The following is a 15,031-nucleotide window of genomic DNA, read 5'->3' as shown; positions in this document are numbered from 1 at the left end:
AATACGCAATTCCTCCAATATACTGCAATGACACTAGGAGCCACACTCTATGTATATCGTGAAGAAACTTGGAACTATATCAGCTGTTGTATGGAATGGAGTAGAGGGTCATGGGTTGTCACACAACATTTACAGTCCTATTGGAACTACTTGACGAAAACAATAATATTATGTAGAAAATATTGCATACCTAATTTCAGATTATCTTCCGACAAGATGCTTTAAAATGAGGGGTCATTTACTGAAGTCACTTCAATAGTTTTCTCATGTTTTTGTACACAGTGTTAACAACAGTAACAAAAAATAATAACTAAAATAAACTGTTACCTCAAACATTTTAACACAGTCAAAAGAATTATTATCAAATGACATGTAGGGATGTTTTTGAAACTATACCACTGCCATAAGATTTTTAGTGGAAAATCTTGGAACTACTTGAAGGAAGTACAAGTATTAGTTAAGGAAACTATCGATCATATAAAGATATATAATTTGCTAAGACCTTCAAATCGCGTACACTGAATAACAACTTAAATCCCTTCAAACACTATTTCCATTATCAGATGTACATTACCTCCAATGCATTGTCCTGAGTTGGCACTGATTCTCTTAACTCTGATTTGGTTTCTTGTTTCAGGGGTTTCATTTCTGATACAAATTCAAACTTTTCCTGTGGAAAAGAATACATATTAGGCTAGCTCTTTGAACACATCTGCCAATTTAGTCACCAACAACTGAACAAGATAATTCATTACCTGCCAGTTTTGAGTTAACTTCAATATTTTACTAATTTTTAGGGAAAATTTCTTCACACAGAGGATACTTAACACCAAGGGCATAGTGAAATATCCTGCTTGAATGCTTAGGGATACCTTTTTATCGTGCAGCAATCATATTACCACATATAAAACCACCGGGCTGATTGGCTCAGATGGCTGAGGCACTCGCCTTCCACTGGCGTAGCCAGGGGGTGTAACCAGAGGGAATTTTACAAGTAGAAAATAAACAGAAACTGATGGTAAACTAAATAAACATTAGAAACAAAACTGTAGAACCAACAGATCTGTAATTCCCCATTGGCTATATTCGCCTTTTCACTTCATTTGGCACGCTACGCTACTGTTGTCTTCTGACCCCGACTTGGCAGGCTACGCTACTGCCACCTTCTGACCCCAACCTGGCAGGTTCGATGCTACTGTCGCTTCTGACCATACTTGGCAAGTTCGATGATACTGTCACATTCTTGCCCCAACTTGGCAGGTCAGATGCTACTGTCGTCTTCTGACCCCAACTTGGCAGGTCAGATGCTACTGTTGCCTTCTGCCCCAACTTGGCAGGTCAGATGCTACTGTTGTCTTCTCACCCCAACTTGGCAGGTCAGATGCTACTGTCGCCTTCTGACCCCAACTTGGCAGGTCAGATGCTACTGTTGCCTTCTGCCCCAACTTGGCAGGTTCAATGCTACTGTCACCTTCTCACCCCAACTTGGCAGGTTCGATGCTACTGTCGCCTTCTCACCCCAACTTGGCAGGCTATGGTACTGTCGCCTTCTCACCCCAACTTGGCAGGCTATGGTACTGTCACCTTCTCACCCCAACTTGGCAGGCTATGGTACCATCACCTTCTGACCACAACTTGGCAGGCTATGGTACTGTCACCTTCTCACCCCAACTTAGCAGGCTACAGTACTGTCACCTTCTCACCCCAACTTGGCAGGCTATGGTACTGTCGCCTTCTCACCCCAACTTGGCAGGCTACGGTACTGTCACCTTCTGACCCCAACTTGCCAGGTTCAATCCTGGCTCAGTCCGGTGGAATTCGAAGATGCTCAAATACGTCAGCCTCGTGTTGGTACATTTACTGGCATGTAAAAGAATTCCTGTGGGACAAAATTTCAGCACCTCAGCTTCTCCAAAAACCGTCAAAATTAGTTACAGGGATATAAAAAGATACCATTATTATTATTACATATAAAATACTTTATATAATCACTAGAACATCAGAAAAAATGTTCATAAACACTGATACTGATTACACTTATCCTAAAGAAGGCAACACATTAAAATTCAGAAAAGGAAATTTACACCATCGAAATACAGCTTAGTATTAAATACATCTTATCCAACTAACCTGTTGTACATTAAGTTCTCAGTTAAAAGAGAGGTTCGGTCATGAACAGATCTACAATCAACTGTCACGAAGAAATCATATTAGAAAATTGAAGAATGAGTTAGTTTCCCATTACCTTCCTCACCAAGTCTGGCAAGCCCACTGAAATGTATTCTTTTACTATTCGTTTTACACTGCTCCAACACCGACATGTCTTATAGCGGTGATGGAATAGCAAAGAGCTGGGACTGGGAAGAAGCTACCACTGTCTTGATTAAAGTCCCAGAATGGGAAACCACAGAAAACCATATTTAGGGTTGCAGACAAAGGAATTCAAACCCACTTTATTTGGATACAACCTTACAGCTCTGTGATCCAAACCCCACATTCAGTAATAGCAACGCTTCCAAACCACTTGTTGCAGGAACTGGCGGTACTCACACATATCCATCATATCGTCAGAGCATGGACGAGACTGCGACTCAACTAGTTTTAATCCGTGTCAGAAAACATGGTGCACAAAATATGGGAAGTAAGCTAAATATGAAAGTAGCAACCATACCTCAATCTTGATTTAAAGAAACGTGTTATAGTGCAACAATTGTTTTACTACTGTAAACATGTGATGTAGTATGGGAATGCCACTCTCTCCTCCCTAGCATTCGATGGGGAGACAGACATGTTGCTTCATCATCTCTCTTGTGATCTATTAGGGGGAATAAGTACCTCACAGGTATCACTATAAGTACTAAGAAAGCATCTTCATTGGGGTAATCACAGTAATGAGATTGTAAATAAAGGTTACGGGTCTCTTTATATGGTTATGAGAGTATTTACTGGTTTATGTACAAAGATAAAAGTGAGGGCATCAAGGTCTCTGGTAAGAGACCGATTAGGGTATGAATCAACTGTTTGTGACCAAAAAAAATGGCATTACGAAAATGGTGCAAACTTTAAACTGGGAAGATATGGGAGTAAGGAGATGAGTTGAATGACTAAGTGGTATGTACCAAGCTATTACTGAAGAGATAGAAAGGAATGACATTACTAGACTAATAATCTTTTATGGATTTAAGGAACTATAAGGAAAAAGTTAGATTTCAAAAGAACAAATTGGGGCCAATATGCAATAAAGGAAGAGGAATTAGGGAATGAAATAATTTATCAAGAATAATGTTCGAGAAATTTCCACGGTCTTTGAAATCATGTAAGAGAAATCTTGGTAAACAACTAACAGGGAAATGCTACCAGGCTGTTAGAGACCTGTTGGAGGAATAAAATGAGCTTTTGAACATTCTGCAATCGTAAACTAATTCAAATAATGTGCAAAATACTAGTTTTGAGATAAATTACATTTTAGATTCTGAGCTGCTTTTGTCCCTTGAATGCTATCTGCAAATCTGATATTTCATTAGCAAACACGGCCTCCCCATATCCTTTAGCACATACATCGGTAACCCAATGAAACAAATAATGCACCATTGTTGCTAATTTTCAGTCATGCTACACAGCAATTTTTTAACATATGCTGCAAGAAATGGCCAATATCCCGAGTTTGGTCTAGTTATGTCAATGTTGTAATGAACTCTTGTTGAAACCCACTTCCAAACCCATGTGGTACATTAATCATAAATATTCAAATTTTGCAGATAGGATGAATTAGCTTAGGATGACAGTATTCTTGTATGACAAATAACGTGGAGGTGACTAAAACTGCTAAAATATCAAAAGGCCAAACTCTGATTCATTAGAAGTTAGGCAGCCATTGCTGACCATTCAGCTGGACATTCTACACAGCACAGAAGTGAACTACAATAACTTGTTAGCCTTTCAAAAATCTGTTCTCACTTTCAATAATAATAGTAATGGGCTCAGTATAGCAGTACATTTCTATGGCATAAATATCCGCACAATGTTGGGAACATCGCTGGCACATCCATTAAGATGCAATGACAGCTACATCAGTAATATGTTGCGAGTGGGGACTCTGTTTCTTTTTCTACTGACTGGTTTCAACAGTAATAATGATGTTATTATATTTATATCCCACTATTTTTATGGTTTTGGAGATGCCAAGATGTCAGAATTTAATTCAAGAAGAGTTCTTTCATGTGCCAGCAAATATACCAACAAGAGGCTGGTAAATTCAGCACCTTCGAATACCACCACACTGCACCAGGATCGATCCTGCCAAGTAAGCTGCAGAAGGCCAGTGCCTCAATTGCCTAAGCCACTCAGTCTGTCAGCATCTATCCATACTTAATATTTCATTTTAGAAAGTAGCTTCCTTATATTTTGTTAATTATCAAACTCAACTTCTTCAACAATATGATTTTAACATCAGAACGAGAGTTGTAATAAATACTTATAAAACCTGGAAATAATCTTATTGTATGAAGACTATGATCCAAAGTTGTTTAATAAACCATTACTCATCAAACACCTCTAATATACTTTCTTTGTACTCATTATTATACTAATCTGTACAAGAAAATAAAAACTGAATCATCAATTTGCATGCAAAGATAAATAACTAACACCAAAAGACACAATACATAAGTGGTAGTCACTTCACCGACTACGACAATTCCACTGTATACTATCGTAATCTCTTCGTTTCTGGGTAACTACTGAGCATTACATTTAATCCAAATTGTCTCTCGTGTGCAAGACTCAACATATCACCACAACTCTTAACCTGTACATATCATTCCAAACAGATGAGTTCTACTGTTCTAATAAAATAAGAATAAGTTTATTGTATCACCGTATTTTCTTTTGTTAAAAAATGTGTAATGGAGCTGCTGCACTATTTACAACCAGATAACCAGAAGCGCTGCAATATCACAGTGGAAGCAATGCAGGTCAATGATTTCACTATCTGTCCAGTTTCCAGAAATGTGGTGGTATTTCATTTAAATAAAACACTTAAACTATAAGCTAAAACTATAACTGACCTTGCCAACTACAAAAAAAAAAAATTTCTAGTAATAATTTTTATAAAATTTCAGGTGGGCAGAAAGGCATAGATAAATATTGTGGAGGAGTTTGGGTTAGACAATAATACTAGAAACATCACCAAAGTCACCCTGATCTGTTTTGTGAAGTTTCTAGAAGAAATTTCAGAACCCTTTGACATGAAATCTGGGATCCAACAAGGGAATGATTTATGACACATCCTTTGTAATGATGCCTTAGGAAAGGTCATCAGGGAATGGAATAAAGCTCTCAAAGGAAAGAAATTCCAAGGTGGACTCAGTTTTAGGAGATCAAAAATCAGAGTTCATATAGACTGCCTGGATTTTGCAGATGAACCCAGCACCATCTCTTGATGCAGCTGAATAACAGATTGAGGAACTTCATCATCAGGCAGGAAAAAATAGCACTTAAGATCACCAAAAACAAAAACAAAAAATTGTAGCCTATGGTAAATTTTAAGGAGAGTCCATTTAGGGTAAAAACAACACATGGAGATGCTCAAAAGGTGAATGTTTCAAATATTTTGGAGAGTGGCTCGATGTGAGGGACAATGAAAAATGAGGAAGCCAAATTAATTAAAATGAATGCAGCCCACATGACTCTTGAGACATACAAGAAGCCTAAGATCCAACACTACCAAACAGTTTTAGAAGTGAGAAACACTGAGCCTGAGAAATAAAACCTCAAAACGAGAACTGGAGAAACTAGAATGAGGATAGGGAGAATGATCTACAGACCCGAATAAAAAGAAAGGATCAATGACAATCAGAAAAAATAAAGAAATGCATAACAAGGATGGCAATGGAAGAGATGTCACCAGGAAAAGGACATTGAATCTCTTTGGTCACGTGTTCCACATGTCTGATAGCAGGGTGACAAAACAGATCCTAACACAAGTCTGGAATCACAAAGGCAAACCTAGATGACACCAAGCAATGGCTGACGATTTGAGACTGAGCACGATAACTGAAGAGGACAGAAGAAATACTCATATTAAGAAAATGAAGGACATGTGGGCAAGGATACGTAAACATGGTCGGAAACCTAAATCAACATGGTCCAAGGAAGCCATAAGAAAGTAGAAAAAATCCACTTAATATAGCATTCATCCTAAAGGTATAGAGACATGTGTTGCTACATGGCAGAAGAACTCCTACACCAGCATATTGGATGCAATACCGTGAATGACTTGGTGATGTTCAGATTTCTTTTAGATCGCCCTGCACTATTACTTGTGATTTTTCCACTTGGAGACATAATACAGACATTCTTTATGTAGAACAACTGGGTAATTATCATTGTAAGAATACTGACCTTATGCTTTGCCCCAATTCTTCCACCCTGATATTATACTGTATGGGAAGCTAAAAAAACCTGTCAAAAATTCCACCAAATTTTTCATTCTGGTAGTCTACATGTTTCTGATTAATAGACCTGTAGATACATGTGCCCTATTCACAAGAGCGCCTACTTTCCCAAGACAATTTATAAGTGAGGGCTTCAAGAATGAGAGCTTTTTATATGTTTCTTCATGTATGTGGTTTTATTGTTCTTTTTCTATGACAAGAAACTTCAAAAGTAATGTTCCATAAGGGCTGCCTTTAGTGTTCTCATTAAATTGTTTTTAAATTTATAAGTTTCTTTTAAGGCTGAAGGAAGCTTAAAGGGGCCAAAATATGTAGTTGTTGTGTGTTGGTTCTTTTTAAGACATTGTTCAATGTATACAACCAATACAGAGCAACCCAAACATGAGATTATTATATTGCACTTACAAGTGAACTGTTGTCTTTTTCTTCCAGCCACACTGGTTCCTCCTTGATCTCTACTTCAAGATCCATTTCACACTGCAGATGAAATAATAGGAGGTGCTGGGGTTACAAGTTACTTCCACTGAAACATGAGCCACAAAAACATATTATTATTGGTGATGTTGTTGCATAGGTAATTATTCCATGGACTAAGCAACAAGCTTGTACTTTTACATGATTGTCAATATCATAATCATAGCAGAACTCAAAGTTTTACACAACTGTTGATATCATCCTTATAACTATAGGACCTCAAGTTTTCTATGAATGATAGCATGATCTTAGCCAAGGATCTCCAGTTTTACAGGACTATCAGTATTATGATCGAAGCTTCACTTGACTGTTGATATAGTGATCATAATCAGAGGACGTCCAGTTTTACATGACATCCGCTATTGAAATCAAAACTATAGGTCATGCAGTTTCACATGACTGTCAATACCATGATCATATACATTCAACCTCCACTTTTATAACAATATTTTCAACATAGCCATAGGATTTAGAGGCTTACATGGCTGCTGACATCATGATAATAGCCATACGTTGTATAGTTTTACACAGAACTAAAACCAAAGGGACATGTGTTTACATTTTTTAAATTATATGTGGATTATCCAAGACAGGATTACAGCAAATTTCATGAAAATCCAGTGACTAGCCCACCATCAGCAGCCAGGTACACATCCCGGTTTGAAGCAAGTCTTGATGAAATTGTCCTATACTAACATTTTTAATTCTACATAACCATAATGTCCTAAATAAACTCTAATTGTTTGTCATACTTGTCTGGTGACTTCCTGCCATTGTTATCCTACGGAATTCACTTCAAAATCAAAATGAACAAGTTCCCAGTGTCTTGAGATGTGTTCTAACAATCCTTCCCTTCTTAGGATCAAATTATTCCAAACTATTCAACAAATTGATTCACTATCTCTCCACTTGTAACCCATTCTATCCATCTTACCTTCAACAACTTTTGAAAACACCATATTTAAAAGGCTTTAACTCTGTTTTTCTCAGCACCATACTTCAATTCCTTACAATGCTCTACTCCACACTCAGTGTAAAAATATTTCCTTACAGTTCATCAATATGTTGAACTCAAGATTCAAATGTATAAAGAAAATTGTTATCAGCTCATTTCATTTTTCAAAGTAATAAACTTCATTGTTAGGTTCCGTATTGAGTTGAGACTATGCTTAAAGTAAATACAAAATTTTAATATTCCACCTTCTCAATACTAAAAAATCATTTGATGTTTTTACAAACACATTACAATGATATTAATAGGTACTAGTTTCGGTCCACTGTGGACCATCATCAGCCTAGCCAAATTACAACAGTAAAAGACATAGTGATAAAAATGGTGTGGAGAAATGAGAGAGGATCTAGAAGGATGGGATGGTGGTGGAATGACAGACAAAAGTGAAAAACCGTATTTGCGAATAATGGTAAAAGTAACAGAAGTGTTCACATTGACAAGTAAAATCTTGTGAAGTCACGTAAAAACTCTTGATGAGATAGTCTTTGGTTGGCAGTTACTCCTGTATTGCACGATTGAAATATATAACTAAGTATATGTTTCTAGAAAGTTGTAGATGTAAGTTCCACTTTAGCGTAGAGGGAAGAATTGTCCGATGAGACCAGCATAAAATTAAAAGCTGACAAAGTTGAACATGTTCTATGGTGGAATGAAAAGCTTTCTGTGTTAAACAGAAGTAGTCTCAGTTCAATCGGGACCCCAATGAACCTGGGGAAAGAAGGTAGTATTAACGCGAGTAATCGAATAGAGAACAAGCGAGGCACCAGAAAATATAAACGATGACTCACCTTACGCTGCGTGGAACAACTTGCTGTATTGAATGCAACTTACGGAGTGAGCGTAGTGCGGAGTAGATCAGCAGGAGAGGGGGTAGGTGAATACGGAGGGGAGGAATGACGTAAGTGGTGGAGGGTGGGAGGGATGGGAAAGGTTCAAGGCAGGATGGACGGGAGAGGAAGTGATGGTGTTTGTATTGTCGGGGGACCCTTAATTGACTTAAAGAAAGAATTTTGAATGACCGATTTGTTTTTTCTGTAGTAGGTAATGAAAAGGTCAAATAAAATATTGGGTTTCTCAGTTATTTTGTTAAGGTTATAGTTGGCATTAAATTATTGATCTAAATGAATGTAAAAGTTCTCTATTATATTGAGTAGAGGTCCTTTCTTAGCTGTTTTGAGAATGTCCATGTCTGTTTCAATATTCGTGAATTTGTGGTTATGGTCGACCATAGGTTAGCCGATAGCTGAGAATTTGTTGTATCTGACTGCATTGAAATGTTCTAAATATCTAATGTTGAAGCTCCGGCCGGTTTGCCCCACATAAGAAATATTAGAGCATGTATTACATTTAATCCTGTAGACGCCTGATTTTGTGTACCTATTTATTTACAGTAATTAATATGTGATGTGTTATGTAAGATTTGTGTGGTGTTGTTGTTAGTTTTAAAGGCTATTTTCATACTTTTTTTCTTTAAAACATTGGTGATCTTGTGAATTCCATTGACGTAAGTGAAGATGGAAAAAGAGTCATGTTTAGGTGGTTCTTTTTTAAGTGTGGTCTTGGGGCGAAATTTATGTTTGTTAATGATGTTTTCTATGAAATGGCTATTGAAGCCATTGAATCTGGCAATGTAGCGGATAGTATTCAATTTGGTATGAAGATTTTTTCATTCATAGGAACGTTGAATGCTCTATGTACAAGACTGTTAAATGTTGCTTTTTTGTGGGGGAGGGGGTGAGCTGAATCTTGTCAGATTGTGACAGCCGATTGGGTGGGCTTTCTGTAGATCTTGTAGGTTAATGATTCCTGTTGTCTAGTGATCGTAAGATCCAGAAAATTGATTTTTTGATCTACTTCTGACTCCAATGTGAATTTAATATGAGGATCGATGTTATTAAGTGTTCGAAGTGTGGTGTGAGCATCTTCCAAATTCTCGTTGACAACTACTAGGACATCGTCGACGTACCTGGCCCAAAGGAGAATATTGTCGTATTTATTGTCGATTTTAGTATTCTCGAGAAAGTCCAGATAGATTTCTGCGAGAATGCCTGATGCAGGTGAACCCATTGCCAGACCGTTTTGTTGATAGATGGTACCATTAAACGTAAAAAAGTTGTTATTTACGTCTAATTTTAACAATGTAATGAAATCTTGAATTTCCAATTTACTCAAATGGCTGTTTTTGTGTAAGTTACTTTTGATGATGGGAATTAATTTAGAAATTGGAATGCTTGGAGTGAAGTGAGTAGTGAGGTTGCATGTTAAATTTATTAAGTTTGTCTATTAATTCAAAGGTGTTTCTAACCGATTTATTGGATGAAAAACGGTAATTTTTGCTTAGGAACTTTTGAATGAATTGTGCAGTTTTATACAAAGGGCTCGGTCTGAAATTGATGATTGGACGAATGGGAGCACCTGCCTTATGAATTTTTGGAAGAGCTCTAGCCGTAGGAAGCCCAGGGTTCATACTTATAAGCTGGCTTTTTTCATGTTCATTGAGTAGGAAGGAGGAGTTTTTTAAGGTTTGTTTAAGGAGTCTTTGGACTTTTTGTGTGGGGTCTTTTTTAATTATGGAAAAGGAACTATCTTTAAAGAAGTCTGATGTTTTACTGATATATTCATTCTTATCGATGATTACGGTCGTGTTGCCTTTATTGGCCTTGGTCACGATTAGGTCGTTGTCCTTAATTTTTTTGTTTAGGGTGTGCAGGAGCTTCAAATCGGTTTGTACATTCCAATTATTAGAATTACCGGGAAAATTAGGTGAATTATTGCGAAAAAGGATGTTATTAAGTTTCTTTTTGATGTCATATCTTAATTCATCTTGTGTGTCTAAAGGCGTTTTAGAGATAGCTAATTCCGATTCTGTTATCATTGTAATCTGTTATCATTGTAATAATTGAATTAGCTATCTCTAAAACGTCTTTAGACACACAAGATGAATTAAGATATGACATCAAAAAGAAACTTAATAACATCCTTTTTCTCAATAATTCACCTAATTTTCCCGGTAATTCTAATAATAGGAATGTACAAACCGACTTGAAGCTCCTGCACACCCTAAACAAAAAAATTAAGGACAACGACCTAATCGTGACCAAGGCCAATAAAGGCAACACGACCGTAATCATAGATAAGAATGAATATATCAGTAAAACATCAGACTTCTTTAAAGATAGTTCCTTTTCCATAATTAAAAAAGACCCCACACAAAAAGTCCAAAGACTCCTTAAACAAACCTTAAAAAACTCCTCCCTCCTACTCAATGAACATGAAAAAAGCCAGCTTATAAGTATGAACCCTGGGCTTCCTACGGCTAGAGCTCTTCCGAAAATTCATAAGGCAGGTGCTCCCATTCGTCCAATCATCAATTTCAGACCGAGCCCTTTGTATAAAACTGCACAATTTATTCAAAAGTTCCTAAGCAAAAATTACCGTTTTTCATCCAATAAATCGGTTAGAAACACCTTTGAATTAATAGACAAACTTAATAAATTTAACATGAAACCTCACTACTCACTTCACTCCTTTGATATCGTAAACATGTACCCAAGCATTCCAATTTCTAAATTAATTCCCATCATCAAAAGTAACTTACACAAAAACAGCCATTTGAGTAAATTGGAAATTCAAGATTTCATTACATTGTTAAAATTAGACGTAAATAACAACTTTTTTACGTTTAATGGTACCATCTATCAACAAAACGGTCTGGCAATGGGTTCACCTGCATCAGGCATTCTCGCAGAAATCTATCTGGACTTTCTCGAGAATACTAAAATCGACAATAAATTCGACAATATTCTCCTTTGGGCCAGGTACGTTGACGATGTCCTAGTAGTTGTCAACGAGAATTTGGAAGATGCTCACACCACACTTCGAACACTTAATAACATCGATCCTCATATTAAATTCACATTGGAGTCGGAAGTAGATCAAAAAATCAATTTTCTGGATCTTACGATCACTAGACAACAGGAATCTTTAACCTACAAGATCTACAGAAAGCCCACCCAATCAGCTGTCACAATCCGACAAGATTCAGCTCACCCCCTCCCCCACAAAAAAGCAACATTTAACAGTCTTGTACATAGAGCATTCAACGTTCCTATGAATGAAAAAAATCTTCATACCGAATTTAATACTATCCGCTACATTGCCAGATTCAATGGCTTCAATAGCCATTTCATAGAAAACATCATTAACAAACATAAATTTCGCCCCAAGACCACACTTAAAAAAGAACCACCTAAACATGACTCTTTTTCCATCTTCACTTACGTCAATGGAATTCACAAGATCACCAATGTTTAAAGAAAAAAGGTATGAAAATAGCCTTTAAAACTAACAACAACAACACACAAATCTTACATAACACATCACATATTAATTACTGTAAATAAATAGGTACACAAAATCAGGCGTCTACAGGATTAAATGTAATACATGCTCTAATATTTCTTATGTGGGGCAAACCGGCAGGAGCTTCAACATTAGATATTTAGAACATTTCAATGCAGTCAGATACAACAAATTCTCAGCTATCGGCCAACCTATGGTCGACCATAACCACAAATTCACGAATATTGAAACAGACATGGACATTCTCAAAACAGCTAAGAAAGGACCTCTACTCAATATAATAGAGAACTTTTACATTCATTTAGATCAATAATTTAATGCCAACTATAACCTTAACAAAATAACTGAGAAACCCAATATTTTATTTGACCTTTTCATTACCTACTACAGAAAAAACAAATCGGTCATTCAAAATTCTTTCTTTAAGTCAATTAAGGGTCCCCCGACAATACAAACACCATCACTTCCTCTCCCGTCCATCCTGCCTTGAACCTTTCCCATCCCTCCCACCCTCCACCACTTACGTCATTCCTCCCCTCCGTATTCACCTACCCCCTCTCTTGCTGATCTACTCCGCGCTACGCTCACTCCGTAAGTTGCATTCAATACAGCAAGTTGTTCCACGCAGCGTAAGGTGAGTCATCGTTTATATTTTCTGGTGCCTCGCTTGTTCTCTATTCGATTACTCGCGTTAATACTACCTTCTTTCCCCAGGTTCATTGGGGTCCCGATTGAACTGAGACTACTTCTGTTTAACACAGAAAGCTTTTCATTCCACCATAGAACATGTTCAACTTTGTCAGCTTTTAATTTTATGCTGGTCTCATCGGACAATTCTTCCCTCTACGCTAAAGTGGAACTTACATCTACAACTTTCTAGAAACATATACTTAGTTATATATTTCAATCGTGCAATACAGGAGTAACTGCCAACCAAAGACTATCTCATCAAGAGTTTTTACGTGACTTCACAAGATTTTACTTGTCAATGTGAACACTTCTGTTACTTTTACCATTATTCGCAAATACGGTTTTTCACTTTTGTCTGTCATTCCACCACCATCCCATCCTTCTAGATCCTCTCTCATTTCTCCACACCATTTTTATCACTATGTCTTTTACTGTTGTAATTTGGCTAGGCTGATGATGGTCCACAGTGGACCGAAACTAGTACCTATTAATATCATTGTAATGTGTTTGTAAAAACATCAAATGATTTTTTAGTATTGAGAAGGTGGAATATTAAAATTTTGTATTTAAGCATAATCATTTCATCTTTGTACATGCAGATACGGTCAGCTGTCTGGGTGTTGTGAGAGGTATGAAGACAACAGATCATTTCATTCCCTTATGGACCATTGGGAGTCTGTTCTTTTTATAACAGTGGTTTCTAAACATGTACCTTCCATTTGGCAAAGTGAAAAATTTGGGGTTATTTTAGCTAAGTCAACACTCAAAGGCACGTCTTCCACGTTATCAACGTCCATTTCATGTCTTAAATATGTCTTTGTAATATGAATATCTATATCAGAAGCAAGAAAATTTATTTCTTAAGAAGAGCATACACAGAACGTCAGTATGCTCCATCAGCTAACAATGCAAGAGTACACCACTCAGGGCCTTGATTGCACTATGCATCCATGCTCCAACTGTGCTATCAACCATTACTTTATCAGTCTGCACATGCTCTCACTAATGACACAAACTAGTGGTGCTTAGCAGAGAGCCTCCAGAAGGGAGATTTGTGTCAGACCATTGGCCTAAATGTTTAGGAGCTTTAATTTTTCCCATGTGGTCATGAGACCTGTCTGTTGACTTACGGATCTGACACCCCACTGAAATAATTTCAGCTAGCGATAGGATTTGTTCCATTGGCTGCTTTGAAATATATCAGTTATTTCATGATATTTTACTATTAAGTAAACATACTTGTTAGGGCAGGTGGTTTTTCCTCAGCTTTGACAAAGAATAACTCAGTTTCTCCCACATCATACGATGTAAGATTTATATGACTTGACTTCTTAATTGTATAGTTCAACATGGCGGGGGAGCGGGGGACATTAAAGTGTAGCACATTTACTTGTTCTGGCCATCACTGATCATTGCATTAATATATTATGGGTTGTATATGCAAATAACCACCTCAGAGCATGCATGTAGTCCTTACATAAGAGAGGAAGCCAACTTTTATGATATACAAATATGTAAGACGTCCGGTGTAAATACTGGCTATCAACTGGACACAGTTGTCGTGAGGCAACGAGATGATACAGAAGAATTTCTATAACAACACTCAAAAAATTCTACAAAAACAAAGGTAATCGAAAGGTAAACGAAAAAAGTATGAAAGATTTGAAACCTGGAACATTAGTACTAACATCTTTAGTAGGCTACAAAGTAGCGTAGAACTTCAGAAAAACTCTCCACACCATTAAAGTTAGATATCGGATCGTATAAAACTTCACACTTCCTTACAACACAAGAGGGAAAGATTTGGAGCACTTGTAATACAACAGCTACAAATTTTGAAATAAAAAGCCAATTACATAGGTATAAATCTTAACGCTAGACGGCAATAATGTTGTTTTATATACAGAGAGATATCTGGAATTCTGCACGATTTTAGGACTCCTTATGAAGAGGCAGTACCGGTACGTATTGTGATTTGGAAGATTGACAAAAGTAAATGGTCAAGACTTGAACATTACCGACAATATGCGAGAGATTT

General features: G+C 37.0%; 1 protein-coding gene across 1 annotated transcript in view; it reads right to left on the bottom strand.

Annotated features, from left to right (window-relative positions):
* LOC136886037 (uncharacterized) overlaps positions 1 to 14,286 on the bottom strand; it is a 71,505-nt gene extending 57,219 nt beyond the window's left edge. The window contains exons 1-3 of the mRNA XM_068230880.1: positions 14,233 to 14,286; positions 6,861 to 6,978; positions 575 to 670 (exon numbers count right to left, since the gene is read on the bottom strand). Coding sequence (XP_068086981.1) covers positions 575 to 670; positions 6,861 to 6,926 — 162 coding nt within the window. The 5' untranslated portion in view covers positions 6,927 to 6,978; positions 14,233 to 14,286. The remainder of the gene's footprint in view (positions 1 to 574; positions 671 to 6,860; positions 6,979 to 14,232) is intronic.
* Positions 14,287 to 15,031: the final 745 nt, after the last annotated feature.

This window comes from Anabrus simplex, chromosome X, assembly GCF_040414725.1.
Source record: "Anabrus simplex isolate iqAnaSimp1 chromosome X, ASM4041472v1, whole genome shotgun sequence".
NCBI classification, from domain to species: Eukaryota; Metazoa; Arthropoda; class Insecta; order Orthoptera; family Tettigoniidae; genus Anabrus; species Anabrus simplex.
Note: the sequence above shows the minus strand (reverse complement) of the source record. Positions and strands in the feature narration are given on the sequence as shown.